Raw genomic sequence first — 24,186 nt, 5'->3', positions numbered from 1 at the left:
ACTTTTGTGATTTATCTGGGTTTATATGTTTGTAGATTGATCTGGATACTATTGATGTCAGCAACCTCAACAGGCAGTTTTTATTTCAGAAGAAACATGTTGGAAGATCAAAGGCACAAGTAAGTATTTCTCATATTGTTTCTATAACTGCTTGATGGATCTTTTATTTATGAAACTAAAATCTGCCCTACTGTAAGAAAGAGAAAAGGGGTACAACTGTCTTTTTCAGATGAAGGATTGGTAAGAGTAAAAAGATACATTAATTAATTAAAGGACTGCATTTTTGGTTTACAAAGGAAATAGAAGTATTCTACCTAAGTCTGTAATTGTGGTGATTGTTGTGTAGCTCTCTTATTTAAATTTTTGATGTTTTACTTAGGATGAGCCTGTTTTTCCTACATTCCATAGAGGGTAACTTCTCTGTGAGAAGCTTCAACCTTCTTCATGATTTGGGCTTTGTTTTTGGCATATTACAGACTGGCTTGGAACTCACAGTGATCCTCTTGCTTCAGCCTCCTGAGTGCTGGAATTAAATGCATGCACCACATCTGGCTCATTTGGGTCTCACAGCATCTTTCCCCTCGCTTTGTTATCAGCCATTTTGTCTGACGCCCACTTGTTTCTCCCTTTTCTTTTTTTATATTTTGGCTTCCTTATCCAGGAGGACTTTGCTCCTTGTTTTAGATATAGTCAGATCTCCTATCACGATGTGGATCCTTATAGTTTGCAATTATACTTACCTGGATGGTTTTATAATTACTGTCTTTTGCTCAGGCTCTTGTTACACGTGAATGAATGGTCCTTGGGCTATTGTGTTTTATATTATTTTTATTTTGATACTTATTTATTGGTGGTGTTTGAGGACCTCATTTGTGCAAGGCACCCTACCATTGAACCATCCAGCTACAATTTCAGCAGCACCCTTAGCTCTTCCACACTTTTTTTTTTGAGACATGGTCTTTCTGTGTAGTCTAGGCTGATTTAATCTCACTTTGTAGTGCAGGTTGTCCTTGATGTTCCTGCTTCAGCCTTTGAAGTGCTTGGATTACAAGCACAGGCCACCAGCTTCACCTCTTCTTATTTATTTAGGTACCAGGGATTGAACTCACAACCTTGCACATGCCAGGCAGGTGCTTATACTGCTGAGCTAAACCCCTGGTCCAGCTCTTTTTATTTTGTTTGTTTGTTTTGTTTTTCCTTTGATACCAGGAGTCGAACTTACGACCTTGCACTTGCCAGACTGGTGCTTGTGCCACTGAGCTAAATCCCTGGCCCTTTTCTTATTTTTGAAACAAGGTCTCCACTAAATTTTCAGGCCTGGCCTTGAGCTTTTGGTTTTTCTGCTCCAGTCTTGTAAGTAGCTGGGAGCATAAGTATACATCTATGGTGGTATGTTTGGCTTTTTTTTTTTTTTTTTTGGTACCAGGGATCAAACTCATGACCTCGTGCTTGCCAGGCAGACACTTATGCCAATGAGCTAAATCCTCAGGCCTTTTTGGCTATTTTTAATTTTTATGTGGAAATGCATCTGGTATATAAGGTGGGGTTAAAGGCTTTCCTGTTATTTTCTTAATGTATGTGTAGCTTATTTTTAATGAAATTTTATCACATTTTTAATTTTTTTAGTATTTTATATAAGGTTACTAAGTAAGTGAGATAATTGTGTTTATGTCCTATTAGAAGCAGATTTTAAATACAAACAGATGTAATTTGCTGTTGTTTGTTTTTCCAGGTTGCCAAAGAAAGTGTACTACAGTTTTACCCAAAAGCTAATATTGTGGCTTATCATGACAGCATCATGAAGTATGTTATAATTATTTTGAATAGTTGTGTTTGCTATGAATTTTTAATTAAGCCTTTTAACTAGAAGGTATTTTTATTAGCCAAAATATAAACCCTCAAATCATTCTAGTTTTTAAAAAAGTTTTATAGAATAATTAAAATGTGATCATTTGTGCCCACATAAGTCAGGTTGCAGTTTTTTTAACCAGTTGATGTGTATTTAACCAGTTTATGAATGATTTAAATGAGTGGAATTTTGTTTTTCATTAGCGAATTGCTTAGAAACTAAATGAACATTATATTCTTGTTGCACTTAAGATATTTTAAACTGTCCCTGTGTATGATGATTCAGACTTCTAAATATATTTCATTCTGATTGATTTCAGCTTTAAAAGTTCCTTTCCAAAATGATACATTTATTAGAACTCTGACTTCTGTAATCGGACACTGGGAATTGAACTGGGACAGTAACAAACCAACCCACAACCCATCCCTACCCCTGTCCCGAAATTGAACCCAGGGCCTTGCAGTTTTTTGCTTTTAGACATGTTGTTACTAGTTACCCAGGCTGACCTCGAACTGATTGCTGGGATGTGTTCCACCAAGTTGGTTGGGGTGCACTTGTCTCAGTAAAAATAGAGTAAATTCTAGATTTTGGAGGTGTTGGAACAAAGGAATTGTGCATTTCCCCCTCTAGTGCCAGAGATTAAATCTAGGCCTTTGGGCAAGTGTTCAGCTCCAGAGCTATATTGTACTAGTACCTAAATTACCCATTATGTCTAGTTCCCTAGCTCACAAGAACATTACTTAATAGATACTACTTTTAATAAAGTAGTATCATAAAAAATAGTTCTTAGTTGAGGTACTAGAATTAGAAGAAATCTTACACTTTCTCAGGGCATTTTTATCTCCAACTTATTTTTTATTCTGATTGTTTATTCTCCAGACCTGCCTATGGCCCTGTAACTCTCTTACCCTGTGTTACTTTCCCAGTACTGCTAAAAGCAGAGGCCCTAGGGGCCTGAACCCTGCCAGATCCTGACCATGAGAGGTAAAACTGTGGGCCGTGTCAATCCTGAGAATGTGTTCTTTTTGTGTTCCCAGGCTCTTGCTGCCCTGAGAAGGTCTGGAGGGACTAGTGAGGTCATGCCATCTTTCTGCTGGGTTAAGATCTTGTTCTTGTGCCCTAGGTAGTTGGCCAAAAAGGAGAGAAATTTGAGGGAAATAATTGCTTTGATATCTGCTTTTGTTTGAAAAAAGTCAAACTTCGCTGTATACATTGTACCCATCCCTAACAATAGATTTTTTTTTGTGCTTTTAAGGACCCTGCATTATACTGTGGGTATCATACGTAAGGCTAATTTTGGTAACCTTTCTGCTTTGCTTTGTAGCCCTGACTATAATGTGGAATTTTTTCGACAGTTTATATTGGTTATGAATGCACTAGATAATAGAGGTAAGGTTATTTCAGTACTTTAAATTTATCATTTCCTCTTCCCTATATCAAAACTATCCTTCTGCCAGAAGGTATGAATAAAGGTGAAGTTAAAAATTCTAAAACAGGGGTCTGGGCATTTAGCTCAGCGTCGTAAGTGTGTACTTTGCAGGTGCATGGTCATGAGTTCGATCTCTAGTATCAAAAAAAACCAAAAACAGGTGGCTACATGTAGTCCTAAATGACTAATAATGTGGTTCCATAAGATTGGGCTGGGGATATAGTTCAGTGGCTTAAGCGGCTGCCTGGCAAGCTCGAGGTCATGAGTGTGATCCCCTGTACCAAAAAAAAAAAAAAAGAAGATTGTATACTTTTGACACTCCTATGTAATTGTTAGCTTTGGGGGAGGTGTGTTCCCCCCCCCCCCCAATTGGTCCCAGGTTCTTCACACTGAGCTACAACCCCAGCTTTTTTTTTTTTTTTTTTTTTTTTTGAGACAGGGTCATGCTCCTTTGCCCAGGGGGCAGGGGAGGGGAAGGCGGGGTTCAAACCCAGGATCTGGATCCTTGTCCTTCAGTCTCCCTGAATGCTTGAATTATAGATTTGTGCCTGGCTGACAGTGTTTTTCTTGACCAGGTTGATTATTGCTCAAGCATGGACTGTGTAGACAACAGTGAGATGCTCTGTAGGGGAGGGCAGAGTAATGCTGACTCTAATGTGCCTACCACACACTGTGCATCAGAACTCTCATGTATCAGATACTACATGTGCTTATGTGACTTGGCATGGGAAACGTAATGACAGTTGACAATTGTAGTGTAATTTATGCTTGTGTGTGTGCTTATGAAGACAGGTTTGTTTGCTTTTTCCTTTTTTCAGTTTTGCGAGACAGGGTCTCATAGCTCAGGCTGTCTTTGAACTCACCAGACAGTCTAGGCTGGCCTTGAACTTTCGGCAATGCCACTGCCTCAGCCTTCCACATGCTAGGTTTGCAGACATGTGCCACCATGCATTTAGCTTGGGCATTTACTGTTATTAAGCAGACTTTTTTTTGTACTGAGGATTGAACTCAACACATTTGTACTGAGCTGTATATCTGTAGTCCTTTTTATATTTTGTATGTTTGTCTTATCTTATTTCTAATACTGGGGATTGAATTTAGGGCCTTTATGCTGAGCTACATTACATCCTTAGCTCTTATTTTAAGATAAGGCCTTGCTAAATTGTCCATGCTGGATTTGAATTTGAGATCCTCGTGCCTTACCCTTCCCAAGTGCTGAGCTTTCAGATTTGTGCCATTGTGCCTATCTGCTTATTTCCTTTCTTAATTTTTTTTTTTTTTTTTTTGTCTTTTTGAGATAGGGTCTTGCTGTGCACTTCAGGTTGATCTTGGGCTCACTTTGTAGCCTAGGCTGGTCTTGAACTCACAACGATCCTCCTGCCTCAGCCTCCTGAGTGTTGGAATTTCAGGCGTGAGCCACCACGCCTGGCTTCCTTTCTTTTTTTTTTCTGGCTTCCTTTCTTAATTATTAAATTTGAGGGCTGTTAGTCTGAGTGTTAATCTGTATATATGCTATTTAGGTTTGTAAGGATTTATAATTAAGTGGATTTGATGCTGGTCAAACAAAAGGGGTAAGAGGGATATGAAAAAAAAGAATTGAGATGTGTTATGTGCATGTGCCAACTCCCACAATGAATGTACGATAGTCATTATGTACTGCAACCTAATAAAAATCTTAAGAATTAAATTACCAAATTACTCACTTAAAAATAATTCTCAAGCCAGGGTGGTGGCACACTCCTGTAGCCTGCAATTCCAGTACTTACTGCGAGTTCAAGGCCAGCCTGAACCATACAGAGAGACCGTGCTTCCAAAAAAATTATTAAACTTAAGATAAAAAGATCATTTATTTATTTATATCCATCAGCTACATTAGATATGTTATTTGCAACCCAAGAGAATTCCTCTACTCAGTGCAGTCGAGGACAGCCAGAAAGTTGGACAACCATGTCCTAAAGCGACAGAAAGTTGAGTGTGTTTGTGGGTATTTGTTTCAGATCACTGGGGCATATAAATACATGGACTTCATAGGAGTACCCAAGTCTCAACTGAGACTAATAAAGATACACTGAATGCTGGGCACAGTGGGTTACACACACACCTGTAGACTGAGGAGTTAGCTTAGAAACCACAATTTAAACATGAACATCTTTTGTCCTAAAAGAAAACACAATAGCACAACTTTCAGTGCTTTAAACAGCTTTTGATTAAAAAGCAGAAGTTTATATTTAGTGTGCTCTTGTGTACAGTTGTTTAATACTCAGGGGCTGGTGCAACTTGGCTCGTGTGCCAGCAGAGAGGGCTCTGTGTACCTGTTGTGGAGAGTGCCATAGTTTCACCACCACTGGTATAGGCAGTGACTTGTAAATCATCTAGAATGTGAGGGTGAAAAAACTTCAGTAGTACTCCTTGCTTGTCATTGCTTCTCATTACTTCTGTTAAGTAAGTTTGTAATAAGTTTGGTTTAGATGCAACGAAAAGAGCCATCCAGGCGTGATGACACGCCATCTATAATCCCAGCACTAAGGAAGCTGAGGCAGATGGATCAGTGTGAGTTCAAGGCTGAACTGCATAGCCAGACCCTGTCTCCAAAACAACAAAAAAGAAAAAGCGAATAGGGGCTGGGGATTTAGCTCAGCGGCATAAGCGCCTGCCTTGCAAGCAGGCAGTCGTGAGTTCGATCCCTGGTACCAATAAAAAGGAAAATGAGAAAAAAAAAAAAAGAAAAAGAAAAAGCAAATAACAGAAATTGAAGACCTGAATAATTTTTGGGGGGGAGTGGATGGGAAGGGTAGTACTAGGGATTAAACCCAGGGGTTTTGCCCTGAGGAGCTACATTCCAGCCATTCTTTAGTTTTATTTTGAGACTGAATCTTGCTGCCACATTTCAGTGATCCTCCTGCCTCAGCTTCCTGTAGTGCTAGAAGTACAAATATATGCCACAACACTGGGCTCTAAATGACTTTTAACCTAACTCATCTTTTTTTCTGTAGCTTTAAACTGCCTTAATAGTATCAAGTTGGTATTCCACACTTTTTATTCACTTCCATGTATTACCTGGTAATTATCGTAGAACAGTAGCAAGTTAAGGAGCACATTGTTTTGGCCAAGGCATGGCAGTAGAAAAATAGCAGGTTGGGTTTTTTTGTTTTGTTTTTTATTGCTGGGGATTGAAATCTGAGTGTTGTATACACTTGTAGTGCCAGCACCTTGAGATTTTAGGATTTATATATATTTTTATATATCTTTTGGTACTGGAAATTGAACTCAAGACCTTGTGCTTGCAGGCAAGCACTTATGCCACTGAGCTAAATCCTCATCCTCCAAGAGATTTTGGGATTTAAAATTATTTTCTAGGATTGAGTAGGTAGAGCACTTGGCTAGCGTGCTTGTGAAGCCCTGGGTTGAACCCCAGCACCATAGACAGTAAGATTTTGATTTTAGATGTGGTTTTCCTAGAATAAATTTGTGACAAATTTCTCATGCTTGAAATTAGGTTGTCTCTTAGAATAGTTCATAAATAATTGGATAAAGCAGCATATGCTTGTAAATCCCAGTATTTGGGAGGATAAGACGGAAGGATCACTGCGTTAAGAGGTCAGCCTGAACTTCGTAGTGAGACCTTGCTTCAGAAACAAAGCGAAAAATTTCATTGTAATTAAAGATAGCTAATTTGTGCTTTAAAAATCTTTTTGTTTTTTGGTACCAGGGATTGAACTCACTACTTCATGCTTGCCACGCAGGCACTTGCACCGCTGAGCTAAATCTCTGGCCCCTAAAAATCTTGTTAACTAATATTTTTCTTTCAGCTGCACGAAACCATGTTAATCGGATGTGCCTGGCAGCTGATGTCCCTCTTATTGAGAGTGGGACTGCCGGTTATCTTGGACAAGTAACTACTATCAAAAAGGTAAAAAAGAGGTTTTCTATGTACTTTCCAGATATTTGAGATGTAGGGAAGAGATAAATGTTGAATTTACATGTTGTATAAACAGGTCAGTAAAAGATGTAGGGGATTTTTATGCCATATAAAATTTAGGATACTATTTTTGAGACTCTGGGTTCAGTTCCCTCTGTCACCTGTCCTTGACGGGCAGTGGAGTCAGGATGCTACAGAGGTACCTTAAAACGCTATGGGTAGAGATCTCTTAGCTGTGTGGTATTTTGTTTCATTTAGTTAAACATTAAAATCCAAAACTGAGCATGATGGTGTATGCCTATATTCCTGGCACTCTGTCGAGGTGGAATGATTGCAAATGAGAGCCTATCCTGGACAATATAGTAAGACTGTGCCTCAGAATAAAACAGGACTCAGGACGTTACTCAGTAAGACTATAAGACTATAAGCTTATTCCCCAATAATGCCTTAGATTGGTAAACATAATGAACTTACCATAAAAAATGCTTTATAACATGAGACTACATGCCATGCTGTGATTGATTAGTGGTAAACCAGGTTTTTAAACTTTTTGATTTGTGAGATAGGGTGGTAGAGTACATGCTTATTGTCAGTCTCCAGCACTAAATAAATAAATCACTTTTTTGTCTAAAGGGATATATATATTTGAAAGGAAGTTTGAAAACTGTCTTGGATATATTTGTCAAATACTTCTTTCTTTTTTTTTTTTTTGAGGCACAGTCTCACTAGGTAGTTTAGGCTGGTTTTCCTGAGTGTGTGGCACCATACCCGACTGTTGTCAGACATTTAAAACTAAGGAATATAGGAAAAATGTCTGTATACCCATAACCCTGTTTTATAAAATCTCAACATTGTGACTTATTTGAAGTTCACATATTTTCTCTGTTAAGTCTTTTAAGAAATTAAACATTGCAAATACGTTTGAAGAATTATTGCACAGGTCTTTAAACCTTATGACCTTATGAAAAAATATACAAAAAATTTACTGGTTTTGTTTTGATAGTTTTTGGCAGTTTATCCTTGCTAAAAATTACAGCTGTTTTATTTGTTTGAATTGTTAAATATTACCCTTGGAGAGTTTTCTAGACCAAAGCCTGTTGTGTATGTCAGTGTATATTAAATTTAATTGAGCCTCTATATGTGTTGACAGATCAAATGAGTAGTTCTCTTTTTTCCACTGAGGTAAGACATAACTGCTTGCCATGTAGCTACTGCCAAGAAAGTCAGGTCAAGGGCACAAGATGGTGGGGGGCAATCTGAAACTTGCAGTAGTATTTGCAAATGTTGATTCTTTAACCATTATTAGAAAGACATTGCTTTTTACCTGTGATTTTAAGATACTATATTAAAATTTATATTGAGAAGCTGAGCCCGGTAGTACACACTTACAACTCCAGGACACAAGAGGCTGAAGGTGGAGGATTGCTAGTTGGAGGCCAGCTTGGGCTACCTAGTTTTTAAGGCCGATTTGAGTCCCTCCCTGCCCCAAAGGAAAGGGTGTGCTGAAATAATAATTGTATTGTATTGTACTGTACTACTGGGGATCAAACTCACAACCTTGCACTTGCCAGGCAGGCACTTAGGCCGCTGAGCTAAATCCCTGGCACCAGATAACAATTTTAAAACAAAACAATTGATGTTGAGACTGCTGACCAGAAAAAGATGGTTCATTTGAGAGTTTTGAAGTTATCTAAGAACTTCTTTCAGGGTTTGGATTCCATACATTTAACTTAAAACTTGAGTATCCATAAAAACAATCAGGTAGTTTGGTGAGATCTAGGATTTTCCATGTATCTAGGTAGCACTTGAAATTATTACTTTTGAATGTATTTAATTTTTGTGAGTTTTTAAAAGGTCATTGCTATAGTTTTAACAGATTTTCACTTTTGAGAAATAATTTGTTGGAAAATTATATTTCTGGTACTTTACATTCAAGGACAGTGGTTTTTTTTTTTTTTTTTGTACCAGGAATTGAACTCAGGATCTTATACTTGCCAGACAGGCATTTATGATGCTGGGCTACATCCTTTGCCCTAAGTACCGTAATTTTTATTTGAGTTGTTGTTTGCTTAGGAGTCAGAACTCAGTTTTAGTTATGACTATGGTTGATTTTTATGCCTGATCTTATATGAAGAGATTATTTGCATGCAAATTAAGGATTTTGGAGTCAATAAAATTTTAAAACATCCTTGACAGTATAAAACTTGTTTGCACTATAGATGAAGGAAACAGTGCTGGAAAATTACTATCTTGGAGTAAATTTCTTCTTTTGTGTCTTGACTTTGTAGGGTGTGACTGAGTGTTATGAATGTCACCCTAAGCCAACCCAGAGAACCTTTCCAGGCTGTACAATTCGTAACACACCTTCAGAACCAATTCATTGCATCGTGTGGGCAAAGTATTTGTTCAAGTAAGAGAGTACATTCTGGACATTTCAATACTGCTGATGGGAAATTATGTCATTTTTATTTAAATTAGAGATTGTACTTAACAATGTTTAAATATGGTGGAGGGACACTTTGGTAACTTTCTTGTGGTACTTGTGTTAATTTAAATCAGACAGCATTCACTGCATACTACAGATGACATAGAAAGTTTAGTCTGATGTTAGAGACAGGCTCTTCACTAAATACAAATGCATATATTTGGAAATGTAAAAATGTACTTGGCAACAACTCATTAGTACAGGAAGAAATCAGAGGCTGGACGTGGTAGCACATTCCTGTAATCCCAGCACTTTGGGGGGTGGATTTGAGTTTGAGTCTAGCCTGGACTACATAGTTCAAAGCTAGCCTGAACGATACTGCAACATTCTGACTCCAAAAACAAAAAATAAAAAATAACAAAGCCCAGCTGGATATAGCGGTACATACATACCTGTGATCACAGCACTCCATGAAGCTCAGGCAGGAAGATTGTGAAATTTGAGCCCAGCCTGGACAATTAGGAGACTTCATGAGACCTCATCTCTCAAAAAAGAATAAAGAAGAGCTGTTAATGTAGCTCAGTGGCAGCTCTGGGTTCAACACCCAGGCTGCTGTGTGTATGGTAAGGAACAGCTTCGTAGTAATAGTGAAGAATATTTCCTTGAAACCCATAGAACACATCCTATGTGGTAGTTGGAAGGAAAATGTACACACATGAAGCAAAGCTGAACATGAGTGACCTATAAGAGTCCAATTTATGTGAGAAAACGCACCACAAAATAAGAGAACAGAATAGAAAAGAGTTGTTTGAAATGTGAGAAAAGTCCGAGCGATGTGATACATAAGCACTAAATATAATTTCATTGCTGAATAGATTGATAATAAGAAAAATAAGATAATAGAAAGCCATGCAGTACATTTAAAAAAATTTTTTTTGGTCTTTTTTGAGGCAGGGTTTCATTATGCAGTTCAGGCTGGCCGTGAACTTACTATGTAGTCCAGGCTGGCCTTGAACTCACCCTACTCCCTCAGCCTCCCAAGTGCTGGGATTGTAGGTGTGCACCACCATGCCCAGCTGCCCAGAGAAGTTTTTTTTTTTTTCTTTTTGTCTTTTTCCTTTTTATCGGTACCGGGGATCGAACTCATGACTGCCTGCTTGCAAGGCAGGCGCTTATGCCGCTGAGCTAAATCTCCAGCCCCCAGAGAAGTTTTTAAAAAGAAATACTACTTTATGTTATGGAGCCAACTTGTCTTTAATACCAAAACCAGTTAAAGCTGTTTTTGGTGTAAGAAAATTACAAGACGGTTTTCCTCATAAATATAAATGCATAAATCTGTTTTGAGACAGGATCTTGCTGTGTGATTCAAAATGACTTTGAAGCTGGGTATGATGGTGCACACCTGTAATCCCAGTATTTGAGGCAGGAGGATTATTGTGAGTTTGAGACCAGCCTATGCTAGAAAGGGAGTTCCAGCGCAGCCTGAACTGTATAAAAGTCCAAAAAAAAAAAAAAAGACTTTAAACTCAATGGTGTAAATCAAGCATTAGTCCAGGAGGTCTTTCAGTACTGCTTTGTTTTCTTCAAGGAAGTCTGGTTGCTTTTGTTGAGGAATGATACTCAAAATCAAGATCTAGAATGGTATACAGGAATGCTACTGAAGTATCATTTTAGACATTTTGTAGTTGATGCAACACAAAATTTTATGCTAACCTCTGCACATATCTGCCGCTATTTGTGTACCTAAATCCTCAAACCCTAAACTGTCTGTTAATGCAAAGACCATTTTAGTATTTTCTGGAGTTGGAGATTTAGCTCAGTGGTAGAAGCCTTATTTAGGAAGCTGGAAGCCTTGGGTTTGGTCCTTAGCACCAAAAATTTAAAATCAAAAGAACCAAAAAAGAAAAAACTATTTTAGCATTTTCTTATGTGTAAACTCCCATTCTAATTCCCAGAATCCTTATTTTCATCAAGTGCCACATTACTTTGAGTGCTCATGTTTTTAAAACTTTTTTTGAAATGAGAGATAAGATGAGAATGTTCACTATTGTTGTTTCTGTTTGGTGTTCTAGTGTTCTACTGCCTTGGTAGCACAATGTTGCTAAAAAAAATAAAAAGAAAAATATAGGGCTAGAAATTGGGACATGTTGGTACACATTGATAACCCTAGCTATTTGAAAGGTTGAGATCATCCTCAGCAACTTCTCAGGAGGTTACCTCAAAATAATTTCAAAAAGGGGGACTAGAAAAGTTGTTCAGTGTTAGTATATTTTGCTTTGCTTTCTTTCTTTTTTTTTTTTTTTCTTTTTGGGAGAGGGTCTTGTTACACAGTTCAGGCTGGCCTTGGAATCCCTTTTGTAGCCCAGGTTGGTCTCAAACTCACAGTGACCCTTCTGCCTTCCAAGTTCTTAGATTACTGGCGTGCACCATCATACTTGGCTAGTGTCCTTTTCTAAGTAGATGAAATTAATCATTGGAATGTTTTGTTTTGTTTTGAGACAGAGTCTTGCTACTGATTCAGCTGGCCTTGAACTCTGTGTAGGCCAGGCTGGCCTCAAACTTACAGCGATCCTTTTACTTCAGTCTCTTGAGTGCTGGGATTATAGGCATGGGCCATCACCATGCTCAGCCTCTCTAATTTAAACTGTATATTAGAATTAAGTCTAATCTTATGGTGCTGTGTTACTGTGATTCCAGCACTCTGGGGACTAAGGCAGGAGAATCATAAATTCATTCTCACCTCTGGCAGTTGAAATGATTGAAAAATAAAAGACTAGGAATATAGTTTACTCTAAAGGCCCTAGGTTCGTGCCCAGCATGGATAATTGTAAAACAAAAAGTAAGTCTAAATGGATTAAGGTTGAGATGTAACAGACAAAAATTTAAACCTTACTGGGGAAAGTTCTTATCCTCAGGGTTAGGAAACAATTTCTTAAGCTACAAAACATAGTGATAAAAAAAGATTATGTTAAAATCTATTAGGTGCTTCTATCAGAAGACATTAAAGGATATATAAATAATATCTGGGAGAGGACGGGGTATTCAGCTCAGCGGTGTAAGCGCTTGAGTAGCAAGCACGAGATCATGAGTTCGATCTCTGTTTAAAAAAAAAAGTGGGAAAAAAAAATTGTGGTCCAGAATGTGTTCTTTTAATCAGTAAGAAACATGAGTGTTAGCTTTGGCAGTGCACACTTTTACTTGGGAGGCTGAGGTAGGACGCTTGAAAGTATGAGGCCATCCTGGGCATGTGAGAAACTTCCTTGAAAAAACATTTTTTGGAGAGGGTCTCCCTATAGTTTAGGCTGGCCTTGAATTCACAGTGATCCCTCTGCCTTAGCCTCCTGAGTGCTGGGATTATGGTGTGTAACACCATGCCTGGCTAAAAATAAATTTTTTAAAAGGGGTGGAGGAAATGGGGAAGGGTAAGTGTATTAAGGTGTTATATATTTGGGCCAATTTGTCATAGTGATTATAATCATTATGTACTGTAAATGTTTACTAATAAAAATAAAATATTAAAGTAAAAATGTCTGGGGGTTTGGGTCAGCATTCTCTGGGTTTGATCCCCAGTACTGTGTTGAAAGAAAAATTGGTTAAGATGTTGTGACATAGAAGGCTTAGTAACATCTACAAGGCTCTAGCTTCAAACTGCAGGGCCAACATCCTTCACAAAGTGCCAGTTTTGATGGCACACACTTGTAAGCTCAGCACTCTGGGATGCTGAGACTGGAGGATTGCAAGTTCCTGTCTATTTTCTAAGACTCTCCAGTGGTTAAGAGTGTATAATATTGTTAAAATAAAAGCGTCTTGTTTACTGCTGAATATCCCCCCCGTCACAGAACCTTGCATGTAGCATGTGTAATAATACCTAGCTGTAGATGTATTTCATAAATACTATGGTGAGGTTGAAACATTTCAAGGATTATAAAGGCCAATTAGTTTGATCACAGATTTTAGCATCAGAATGTACAGAGCCTCGCTGACAGAAATGCATGTAGATCTTATGTTGTGACTGATGTTAGCGTGAAAGCTATTTAAGCATCGTGCTTTCTTTTATGTAAATGGAATGTAATTTATGAATGTTTTGCTACTTACCCCTATTAAACGTGGAGTACTCTGATGTTTGTGAAGAACGTAGAAAAAATTACTATATTTATTTAAATAGCTTATTTACAAATACTACTTTAAAATTATAGCCAGTTGTTTGGGGAAGAAGATGCTGATCAAGAAGTATCCCCTGACAGAGCTGACCCTGAAGCTGCCTGTGAGTAAACATTGAGGATGTTTTCTTAATTAGTGCCTATTATCTTTATTTTACTAATTTAATATTGGTGGGTTAAGCTAATTACTGTTACGTATTTGATAACATGTTGTGCGCTTAACACATTATCTCATTTTTAAAGCAGTGTTTACTCGAAAAGTAGTTTTATCTTACCTGTGAAAAGAAATCTCAAAATCTAATAATCAGAGCTGATGAGAGGACTGTGCTTTTGAACACTCAAGACTTTGGCTTTTAGAAATTGAGGGACAAAAATGCTGAAGAATGTATTGTTTTCCTTTTTCTTGGAACTCAGTATCTTAGCATGCAGATGACTTCCATGAGTGACTCTGTCCCCACAAGTTAGTGAGAGCTCAGTTCTACATTGAAAATAAGATGGAGAGCATGGTGGTACATTTCTGTAATCCTAGCACTCTGGGAGACAGAGGTAGGATTGCAGGTTTAAGCTAATTGGGTAACTTAAGTGATTTTAGCAAGACCTTGTTTCAAAATTTTAACAATTTTAAAAATCAAAAGGCCTGTAGAGTAGACACTGTGGGCTCAGTTTCCTGTAATATACAAACATAGCAAACAACAACAAAACCAATTATTTGTTTTATAGGGGAACCAACAGAAGCTGAAGCCAGAGCCCGAGCATCTAATGAAGATGGTGACATCAAACGTATTTCTACAAAGGAATGGGCTAAATCAACTGGATATGATCCAGTTAAACTTTTTACTAAGGTTAGGTTTACTTTCTTTACAGTGTGGTTAGATCAAGTATTTCTACTTCTGTTTATCTTAAAGTAGTATGTAAAATTAGGTAAGGTACATCTGTAATCCCAACTAATCAGTGCTATCCTGGGCAGTTTAGCAAGACCCTGAAATTTATAAAAGGGCTGAGGATGTAGGTCAGTGAATGTTACAGTACTTGCCTAGTATACCTGAGGCTCTGGGTTCAATCCCCAATGTCCTTAAATAGTATTTAAAATTAAATTAAGCTTTCTGTGTATATGTAAATGTTATCCTAACACAGATTATACTTTTTTATTTCCTCATTGATAACAGTAACATTTTGCATGTTGGCTCTTTTAAGGCTTTTGTGTTTATTTCCTCACACAGTTTTTTTTTTTTTTTTTAAATTGGGAAAATGGTTTGTGTTTCAGTTACACCTAAAATGACTCACCTGTGATATGAATAGCAGCAGTAATATTCAAATTATTATCTTCAGTGCCTGTTTTTGGTCCTACAACAGTGCAACTCTGTTCTAAGGGAGTCTTTCAGGTCAACTGTAAGGGCATAGAGGGGGAGGCACTGTACCATTCTAGGATCTGATTTGCATACTGTAACTAGTATGGAATAGTGCTTTTGGAAGCACACAGTGCCTTGTGCATTCCTACTAGTTCACGGAAGAGAAGTGATCTCACCAGGACTAGGGTGTGTATGAGGAGCAGGGAAGAACTGCAAGTGACACCTGGATTCTTGTTGGGCAGTTGGATAAAACAGGTACCATTTTCTAAGATAGGTGAGGTGGGTAGTAAATGAATGAAGCAGGTAGAGGAGTAGGAAAAGGTAATACAACACAATTACTTTCAAATTTTAGATTGCTCTGGACCATTAGAACCTTGATAAGTGATTCTGTAGCTAAGTAAGGATTTAGTGTAAGGATGTGCTTGGGACTTAGGTGTATAGATGTAACAATTAATGGGAATGTACTTGATATATTGGGGACAACCTGTAGAAGAGAGTTCTGTACAGAACTCTTGAGGGACTCTTAATATTTAGTAATTGGTGGGGAAAGAAGAAGAACGTGGAATTTATCCTTGGTAAATCACTAATTCTTCCTTGACTGGCAGGCTTTTCTTGGCCAAGCATTCAGTATTGTCTAGAGATTGTATTTAGCTACATCTGTTACCCAAATCATAATAGACTCATTTTCCCTTCACCAGTTGGAGATGTCACCAGTTGTCTTTCCTTATTCCTTAGATAAAACAATCTTCATTGTGCTGTTTTATGATTTTTTTTTAGTTTTGTAATTTTTACACTAAATTGTATTCTACTTATTTGTATATTTACTTGTCTTTAAAAAATTAGGAGTTGAGTGTATTTTGAAAGAAGTATTTATGTTATTTAAATTTAGCCTGAATGGGTAGTGAGGCATGGCTGAGAGAGTTCAAGGCCAGCCTGTGTAATTCTTAAGTAGTACTTGGTGTAAATGTGTTGAAAAATTAATAATAGAAAATATAGATAAGGGAAAAGTAAAAATATTAATTACCTGAAATCCCACCACATATTTTCATGTGCTGATTTCTTGGTCTGTATGTGATGGTGTTTGCTTAGCAGGTTTTTGTTTTTTGTTTTTTAAAGCTTGGTGTGTAGGAGATGGGGATTTAGCTCAATGATGTAAGCGCCTGTCTGGCAAGCATGAGGTCATGGGTTTGATACTCCGGTACCAAAAAAGGAAAAAAAAGACTTAGTGTGTGTGGAAAAGGGATGGTACTAAAATCACAGTCCGTGGCCCCCCCCCCCCCTTGGGTGTCTTTTTGAGACAGGGTTTCACTGTGCTGTTCAGGCTGGCCTTGAGCTCACTTTATAATCCATGCTCGTCTTGAACTTGAGACAATTCTCCTGCCTCAGCCTCCCAAGTGCTGGGATGGGATCACATTTTGAATGTTACAGATAAGAATTTCTGTTGAGCACTTGTAAAATGAATATGCCCTACTAGCATGTATCCACAAACTTGAAGATATTGTCACTGATATCTCTGGGCTCAGTGATTGTATTTCTTTCTTATAGAGTTGATGCGTATCTATTTGAGTGCCTTAATTTGTAGTGATGTTTCGTACTGATATTTTGATATTTGGAGAAGCTATTGAGGAGGCATTCAAGAGTAAAGGGGATGTCAGCACAGTTTAGAGATTCTCTGTACTTTTTAGACCACTCCTGCTTTTAATTCTTTTTTTGGTATGGGGGAGGGAGCGAACTCAAGACCTCACACTTGCTAGGCAAGTACTTAACACTGCTAAGCTAAATCCCCAGCCCCTGCTTTTAGCTTTTTTCTACGTAGGGATTCTTTATAAAATTTTCTTTCATGAAATGTTTGAACTTTTATCTTTTGGTATAGAGAGCCCTTCCTTGTCATTGAGATCCAGGGAGTTTATATTTGTAATCCCATGGAAAAGTTATTGGAATTCTAGTGAGTTAATTCCAGCCTACCACTTCCGGTGTAACCTATGGTGAGAATAAAGACACCACGGCGTATTTTTAGTTGTGGGGAGCTAAAGAATGGGCCCTAAGTCCAGCTGGTATAATGGCTGACTGAAATAAAGGCCAGGACCAGGGCTGAACCCCCAGATTTTATTAATTCTTGAAGAGGGAAGTGGCTCCCGAGGAGTGACTGAACAGTGGGACAGATGTGAGTGCTCTGAGTGGGGCAGGTAGGTGCCAGAAATCAGCTTTGCAAAAGCAGAGAGAAGGATGTACAGAAGGAGTAATCTGCATAACACAGTCTGAGGTAGTGTCTAATGTTTTGGGGTGGGTGTAATGTTTATGTGTAATATTTTATGTCTTGGGAAGTCATGTGATTCACACCTGCTGCTTAGAAGCTGCAGGGCGTGGCAACGAAGAGCACCTCTGCCAGACAGATTTACATTGCTTAAAGCCAATTGAGGGGAATAAGGAAAAGTCCTAGCCAGCTCTGTATATATGAATGCATGGAAGCAGAGCTAGGTTTGACTAAAATGGAGATGATTGCTCTTTCAAGTCCAAGTGGTCCCCCACATTTTGGCCTTTAAAAATGTGAAATATTTTAAAATATTATTTCATAATATAGTAGTCATAATAAATCAGCAGTGACATGTGAAATATGATTTTCAGCTTGCAGCCTATGGAGTTCATGGAATTTTTTTCCTATTTGCTTTTTTTTTTTTAAGCTTTTTAAAGATGATATTAGGTATCTATTGACAATGGACAAACTGTGGCGGAAAAGGAAACCTCCAGTTCCGTTGGATTGGGCTGAAGTACAAAGTCAAGGTAAAGAATACGTTTAGTTTCTGGAATACCTAAATTGAATTCCCTTGCCTAGTCTTTAAATGTCTTGTTGTTTCTTGAAAATGGTGTGTGTTCACTGGTTCAGATAATTCAAACCACTGTCAGAAATCAATCAGACTTACCATCATTTACGAGAAGAGCCATATTAACACTTTAGGCAGCGCTTTCATTCATTTTATGTGCATGGAGACAGGCTGCTGTATATGTTATATAAATTGAGTAGTAGTTTGAATAGTATGAGTATCCCTTCCTTTCTCCCTCTACCTTCCCCTTCATTTCTGTCTCGTTCTGTCTTGTCCCAGAGAGATCCACTATGTAGCCTAGATTGCCCTTGAACTCAAAATTCATATGCCTCAACCTCCGCAGGGTTGAAATTATGAATGTGTGCCATATGCCTGCTAAAGCTTTTTTTGTTTTGTCAGTTTTGGATTTGTAGTGCTGGAATACTATACTCCTGATTTTTTCAATCAGTATTATTTAGTCATTTATTGGTTAATAATTACATAAAAGAATTGTGATGAGTGTATGTGTGTATCCATTGGGTATTCTTATAATTTCTTTAAGATTTAATTAGCAGTGTAGTTTTTTCTTTTAAACAATTTTTTTTCTTTCTTTCTTTTTTTTTTCTTTTTGATACTGGGGGTTGAACTCACAACCTGACTGGCAGGTGGTTTTGCCACTGAGTTCAATCCCTAGTCCCTTAGGATGTAAACATCATATGGAATTTGTATGGAAGTAAACATCATATGGAATTTGTTAAGTGCAGTGAGTACTTCCCTACCCCACTATCTGTTGATAATTTTTTTGTCTCTGCTTTATCTGAATTATTTACTCAGTGCCATACAGAGCACCTTGATACTTAAAAGGTTCCTAGAGACATGAGATGTCATTTAGAAGCAATTTCAACCACATGAAATACTCACTGGGCAAACGGCTTCCACTTGGTGTTAACTAATGCTTATTATCTTATTTGTATTATATTGTTGAACTCCCCAACCACCAGGTGAGTTCCTGACATGGTCTTACACCTTTATCATCTCAATTTTTTAACAGGTCTCTTGCACAGATATTTGTATTGTGATAATGGACAATTTTAATGGATTCCCCCCCCCGCCTTTTTTTTTTTTGCAGTTCCTAAACCTAGGGCTGTTAAGAGAGCTGCATCCCTGGTCCTTTTTTCATTTTTTTTGTTTGAGACAGGGTCTAAGTTGCCCAGGCTGGCCTCAAACTTGGCAGTCCTTTCTTTTTTTACATTTAATATATGCATAATGATAAACATCATATGGGATTTGTACATACTTGCTATATCTTGAGTCTTTTTTTTTCTCCCATTTCCCTCCTCTCTTCAACCCTACTTCCCCTCTTTATTTACAAATTGGTGATCCTTCTTCCCCAGCCTCCTCAGTAGCTTGGATTACAGGTGTTCTCCACTGTGCCCACTTTTTTTTCCCCCCTTACTGGTAAAGGATTGAATTTGTTAAATGGAACCCACTGAAGAAATGGTATTTATTTCTAAAATTTCTGAAATTTCTAATTTTATTTTATTTTTCTTTTAGGAGAGGAAACCAACACATCAGACCAACAAAATGAACCCCAGTTAGGTCTGAAGGACCAACAGGTTCTAGATGTGAAGAGCTATGCACGTCTTTTTTCAAAGAGCATAGAGACTTTGAGAGTTCATTTAGCTGAAAAGGGGGATGGAGCTGAGCTCATATGGGATAAGGTTTGTTTTGAAAATGTGTGTCAATTACTTATGTTTCACAGTATATATTAGTTTGTGAGCTGTAATTGAAGTTAGGAATTAAAAAAATTAAAAAGTAAAATAAAGAAGGAATTTTGGGGGTATCATTGGTCAGATTTTTAATTTGATTTATATTAATCTCTACATACTGTATTTACAGTATGAATTTTCTGTACACGAATTCAAGTGGTATTAGTAACGGGTTCATGGTTTATAATTGACAAGAAAAATAATGTGAATTTATTAAAGCAGAATATTCCACTGAGTTAAGAAAATGTACTTTAAATTCAGTATATATTTATTAATAGAATTCACAAAATCTTTTTGGAGACAATAGCTCATTGGCTTCATTTGACCTAGAAGGATTAAAATTGCCTTTCTATTGAAATAATTACAACTATTTAGGAGATCTGAGCAAAAGACTTACTCTTAAGTGTCAAATAATATTGAATAGTACTATGTAGTATTACATTTGTTTTCTTTTTCTTGAGAAAAAGACCCTGGTCATGTTCTATAATTCAGCCTGGCTGTGAATTCACTGTATAGCCCAAGCTGCTGCAAACTTGGCAGCTAGCTTCATGCCTTAATCTACTGGCTCCTGGGATTATAGGCATGAGCCACCATTTCTGTTTTGCAGTTATATATTATATTGAGGTGTTCTATTTTTTTTTTTTTTTTTAAACAGGGTGTGGAACTCAGGGCCTTCCTCTTGAACTATATCCCAGCCCATTTATATTTCAAGACAAATTCCTGCTAAGTTCTCTGGGCTGGGCTGGAACATGGGAGCAGGGATTAGAGTGCAGGGATTACAGGCCTGTTCCACCAACTCTGAAAATTTTACTTGATGTTAATTATAGTATATGAGTTGTCTGATAAAAGTTTATATCTTCTTACAGTGGTAAAGATTTACTGTGGATTTTAATGTAAGGGAAAGAGTTTGGCCAGTTTTAGAAACCTGAGTTAGCTTTGTGTATACAAACTTTAACTGGATCACACATTAGATTCTTGAGATCATTATTAGCGTTAGTCTTTTGTTTACATGGTATGAAAGGTAGCTTCTTTAATATTTTTGTTTTTATATTTTTTTATTTTATTTTTTTGGTACTGGGGATTAAACTCATGACCTCACGTTTGCCAGGTAGGTGCTTACGCCACTGAGCTAAATCCCTAGCCTATTTTTGTTATTACAATAACTTAGAAAATTGATCAATTTATTGGAACTGAATAAAGAACTCTTGGAACTGAGAATTATGTATTTATTTAGGTAGTGGGTCTTAGTACTGACCTTAGATAGGTTCTCAGTGTATAGTCCAGTGTATGGCCTTGAACTACTGATGATCCTTCTGCCTCAGTCTTCTGAGTACTTGAATCACAGATGTGTGCTACCATGCCCAGTTTCTTTCTTTTTTTTTAACTTTTCTTTTTTATTTTTGAGACAGGTCTGATGAAATCATGAAATTGCCCAGACTGGGCTTGATATTGTCATCCTCCTGCCTCAGTTACCCAGAGTACTGGAATTACAAGCATGTGCCCCCAATCTTGTCTCTCTCTTTTTTTTGTTTTTGGAACCAGAAATTGGACTCAAGACCTTGCACTTGCCAGGCAGGTACCCTGCCATTGAGCTATACCACCAGCCCTCTTACTTCTATTTTTTGAGAATAAAGAGCATCTTGCTTTTTTTTGAGAATAAGAAGCGAACAGTTGTATCTCACTCAAGAATTTATTTAAAAAAATGAGTCTCCATGGTCTTTGTTTTTCTTTTTGAGATAGGGTCTCACTGTAAAGTTCAAAGTGACCTTGAACTCACAACTATCCTCCTACCTCAACCTGAGTGCTACAATTACAAGGATGTGCCACCACCACGTATGATAAGCTCATGTCAGGCTCCGAACCTTTGCTGCATCATTAAACTGTGTCATATACAACACAGCAGTCATTCATCTTTGTGGTAGCCATCGTTATGTGCTGGAAAGTGACCCAAAGCATAAACAAAATAGTAATAGTGCTTGGTCTGTTAGCATCAGATGTCATGAAATGCCCAGCACTTGGGGAGGCTGAGGCAGGAGAATCATTTGCAAGTTTGAGACCTGGGCTACAAAGTAAACCCAAGGCCAGCCTGAGCTGCATAGTGAGACATTGTCTCAAAAAGATAAAAAAAAAAGCCTGGATGTAACAGAACACAGTATGGATTCCTTCAGCTTCAGCTTTTTTTTTTTTTTTTTTTTTTTTTAGTATGGAGTGCTTAATGAATTTGAGTGTCATCCTTACACAGGGCCCACACTAATTTTCTCTGTATAATTCCAGTTTTATTATATGTGCTGCTGAAGTGAGCACTAGCGTCAGCTTTGTACAATGAAGAGTTTTACACACAAATCACATGGTGAAAGAAGCACATGCAGTGCTGTTTCTTTTGTCCAGTGTTGTTTCTGAATTCTTTTTTTTTTTTTTTTTCGTTTTTATCGGTACCAGTGATCGAACTCACGACTGCCTGCTTGCAAGGCAGGCGCTTATGTCGCTGAGCTAAATCCCCAGCCCCTGTTTCTGAATTCTACGCTGGGGAAAAAAATCTTCTCAAAGCAGAAGGTCTTACCAAACTCTAGACCTTGAGGCTGTTTTAAGACTTTGCTGACAAGCATCTCCTTCAGTATTATCTTGTTCTGGTTGTCTGCAGTTTTATAAGCATGTGAAAGGTCTGCTCTGAAAGAATTACTAGTCAAACTGGTGAAGTTGTGGAAGACTTGTTACGGTATTTGTTATTGGCAGGATGACCCATCTGCGATGGATTTTGTCACCTCTGCAGCAAACCTCAGGATGCATATTTTCAGTATGAGTATGAAGAGCAGATTCGATATAAAATGTAAGCTGTTCTATACTTTCTTTGTATCATTGAAACCTCAGAGTTGTATTTTGTTTTTTAACAGCCAAACATGTCCATCTTTTTTCCCCCCAGCAATGGCAGGGAACATTATTCCTGCTATTGCTACTACTAATGCAGTGATTGCCGGGTTGATAGTATTGGAAGGATTAAAGATTTTATCAGGAAAAATAGATCAATGTAGAACAGTGAGTATTTTTTTTTTTTTTTAATTCAGCCTCTTTTTAAAAGTAATTTATAGGGGATGGCAGAGTATTTCAGTGCAGGGCTTTGGGTTTGATCCTGAGCACCAAAAAATAAAATCTGAAAAGCATATTAAATGGGCAACTTTCAAAATTAATCCAAGAGAATTGTTTTAAAGTGATGAAAAGTAACTTTTCCAGTTACCTTGTACTATATTTAACCTTTCTGGAAAGTGCAGTAGAAAGAAAGCACATTTGCTTCTTACATTTTTATCTGATAAATGGAAGCAGAAGCTACTTTGTTTCTAGTCTTTTCACCTTTACTAGTATTCTTGGAGAAATTATGAATGATATTCTTGTTTTCCTAACTCTGGAAATAATAGGCTCGCATGCATGTGCACGCATACATGTATTGGTTTGTGGTGCTAGAGATTGAATCCAGAACCTTGCACATGTTGGGCAAACCCTATATGATTGTGCTACAGGAGTTGAGCCCTTTCTTAAATTAAGTATACTTTATTTACTTTGGTTCTTTGAGGGGGGTATTAAAGAAATACTATCACTATCAGCATACATAACATATGTTTTAACTAACCTTAGGAAATGCAGTCTGATTGGTTCCAGGCATTAGTGAAAGCATTATTAAATTTAGAACTGAATATTGATTTTGTTGAGAACTTAAAGTTGATATGAATAAACACTAGGAAAGATACTCCAAAAGCTGATTTAATGATACCAGAGACTTTTGAATGTGTCCTGTTATGTAGCAGAGGAATGTAGAGTTTTGTATAACTCAAAGAAAGTACTTTTATAGTAAGCACCCTTGTTCATGATAGCTGATTAGGAAAGAAGGTTGAAAAATCAGACTCTCAAGGTTATAATTTTCTTGATCTTTTGCCCTAAAATAAACAGGCAATATTGAAGTCATTTTTTAAGTTGGATATATAGTAAGATTTTTAGGTTGGTTTGTAGAATTGTGACTCACTTTTCTGATTCCTGCTAATGTTTTTTCTCTGAAGATTTTTTTGAATAAGCAACCAAACCCAAGAAAGAAGCTTCTTGTGCCTTGTGCACTGGATCCTCCCAACCCTAATTGTTACGTATGTGCCAGCAAGCCAGAAGTGACTGTACGGCTGAATGTCCATAAAGTGACCGTTCTCACCTTACAAGATAAGGTGAGTATAGCACCAGTTCTCATTTTCTGGGAGGGGGGTATCCAGATTCCTTTTGCCCTTTTACATTATTATGATAATAAACTAAACACCAAATAATTACTTTGAAAAGCTCTGAGTACTAAATGAGTTGCTCTAATTTCCCAGATTACTTCACTATCCAGATTGCTTGTTTGTATTTCCAGAATATGTACTTCGTATCCTAGAATCATACAGGTGTATTTGGCTGGGGTGTCTACTCCAGGTGGTACAAAGATGGCACAGTATTGTGGAAAGCAAAAGAATT

General features: G+C 37.5%; 1 protein-coding gene and 1 non-coding gene across 2 annotated transcripts in view; one reads left to right on the top strand and one right to left on the bottom strand.

Annotated features, from left to right (window-relative positions):
* Positions 1-24,186, top strand: part of Uba2 (ubiquitin like modifier activating enzyme 2) — a 41,237-nt gene that overhangs the window by 3,812 nt on the left and 13,239 nt on the right. The window contains exons 2-13 of the mRNA XM_003467195.5: positions 36-119; positions 1,733-1,803; positions 3,174-3,238; positions 7,088-7,188; positions 9,486-9,607; positions 13,819-13,886; positions 14,503-14,624; positions 17,813-17,912; positions 19,487-19,653; positions 22,435-22,528; positions 22,622-22,734; positions 23,748-23,903. Of these exons, the coding sequence (XP_003467243.1) occupies positions 36-119; positions 1,733-1,803; positions 3,174-3,238; positions 7,088-7,188; positions 9,486-9,607; positions 13,819-13,886; positions 14,503-14,624; positions 17,813-17,912; positions 19,487-19,653; positions 22,435-22,528; positions 22,622-22,734; positions 23,748-23,903 (1,263 nt within the window). The remainder of the gene's footprint in view (positions 1-35; positions 120-1,732; positions 1,804-3,173; positions 3,239-7,087; positions 7,189-9,485; positions 9,608-13,818; positions 13,887-14,502; positions 14,625-17,812; positions 17,913-19,486; positions 19,654-22,434; positions 22,529-22,621; positions 22,735-23,747; positions 23,904-24,186) is intronic.
* Positions 21,899-22,005, bottom strand: LOC111756013 (U6 spliceosomal RNA). The gene has a single exon (XR_002790517.2). It is a non-coding gene; the product is annotated as a U6 spliceosomal RNA (small nuclear RNA).

This window comes from Cavia porcellus, unplaced genomic scaffold (genome assembly GCF_034190915.1).
Source record: "Cavia porcellus strain 051 isolate PalLab524CR breed Dunkin Hartley unplaced genomic scaffold, mCavPor4.1 scaffold_7, whole genome shotgun sequence".
Classification (NCBI taxonomy): domain Eukaryota; kingdom Metazoa; phylum Chordata; class Mammalia; order Rodentia; family Caviidae; genus Cavia; species Cavia porcellus.
This window is presented reverse-complemented; position numbering and strand designations above follow the sequence as displayed.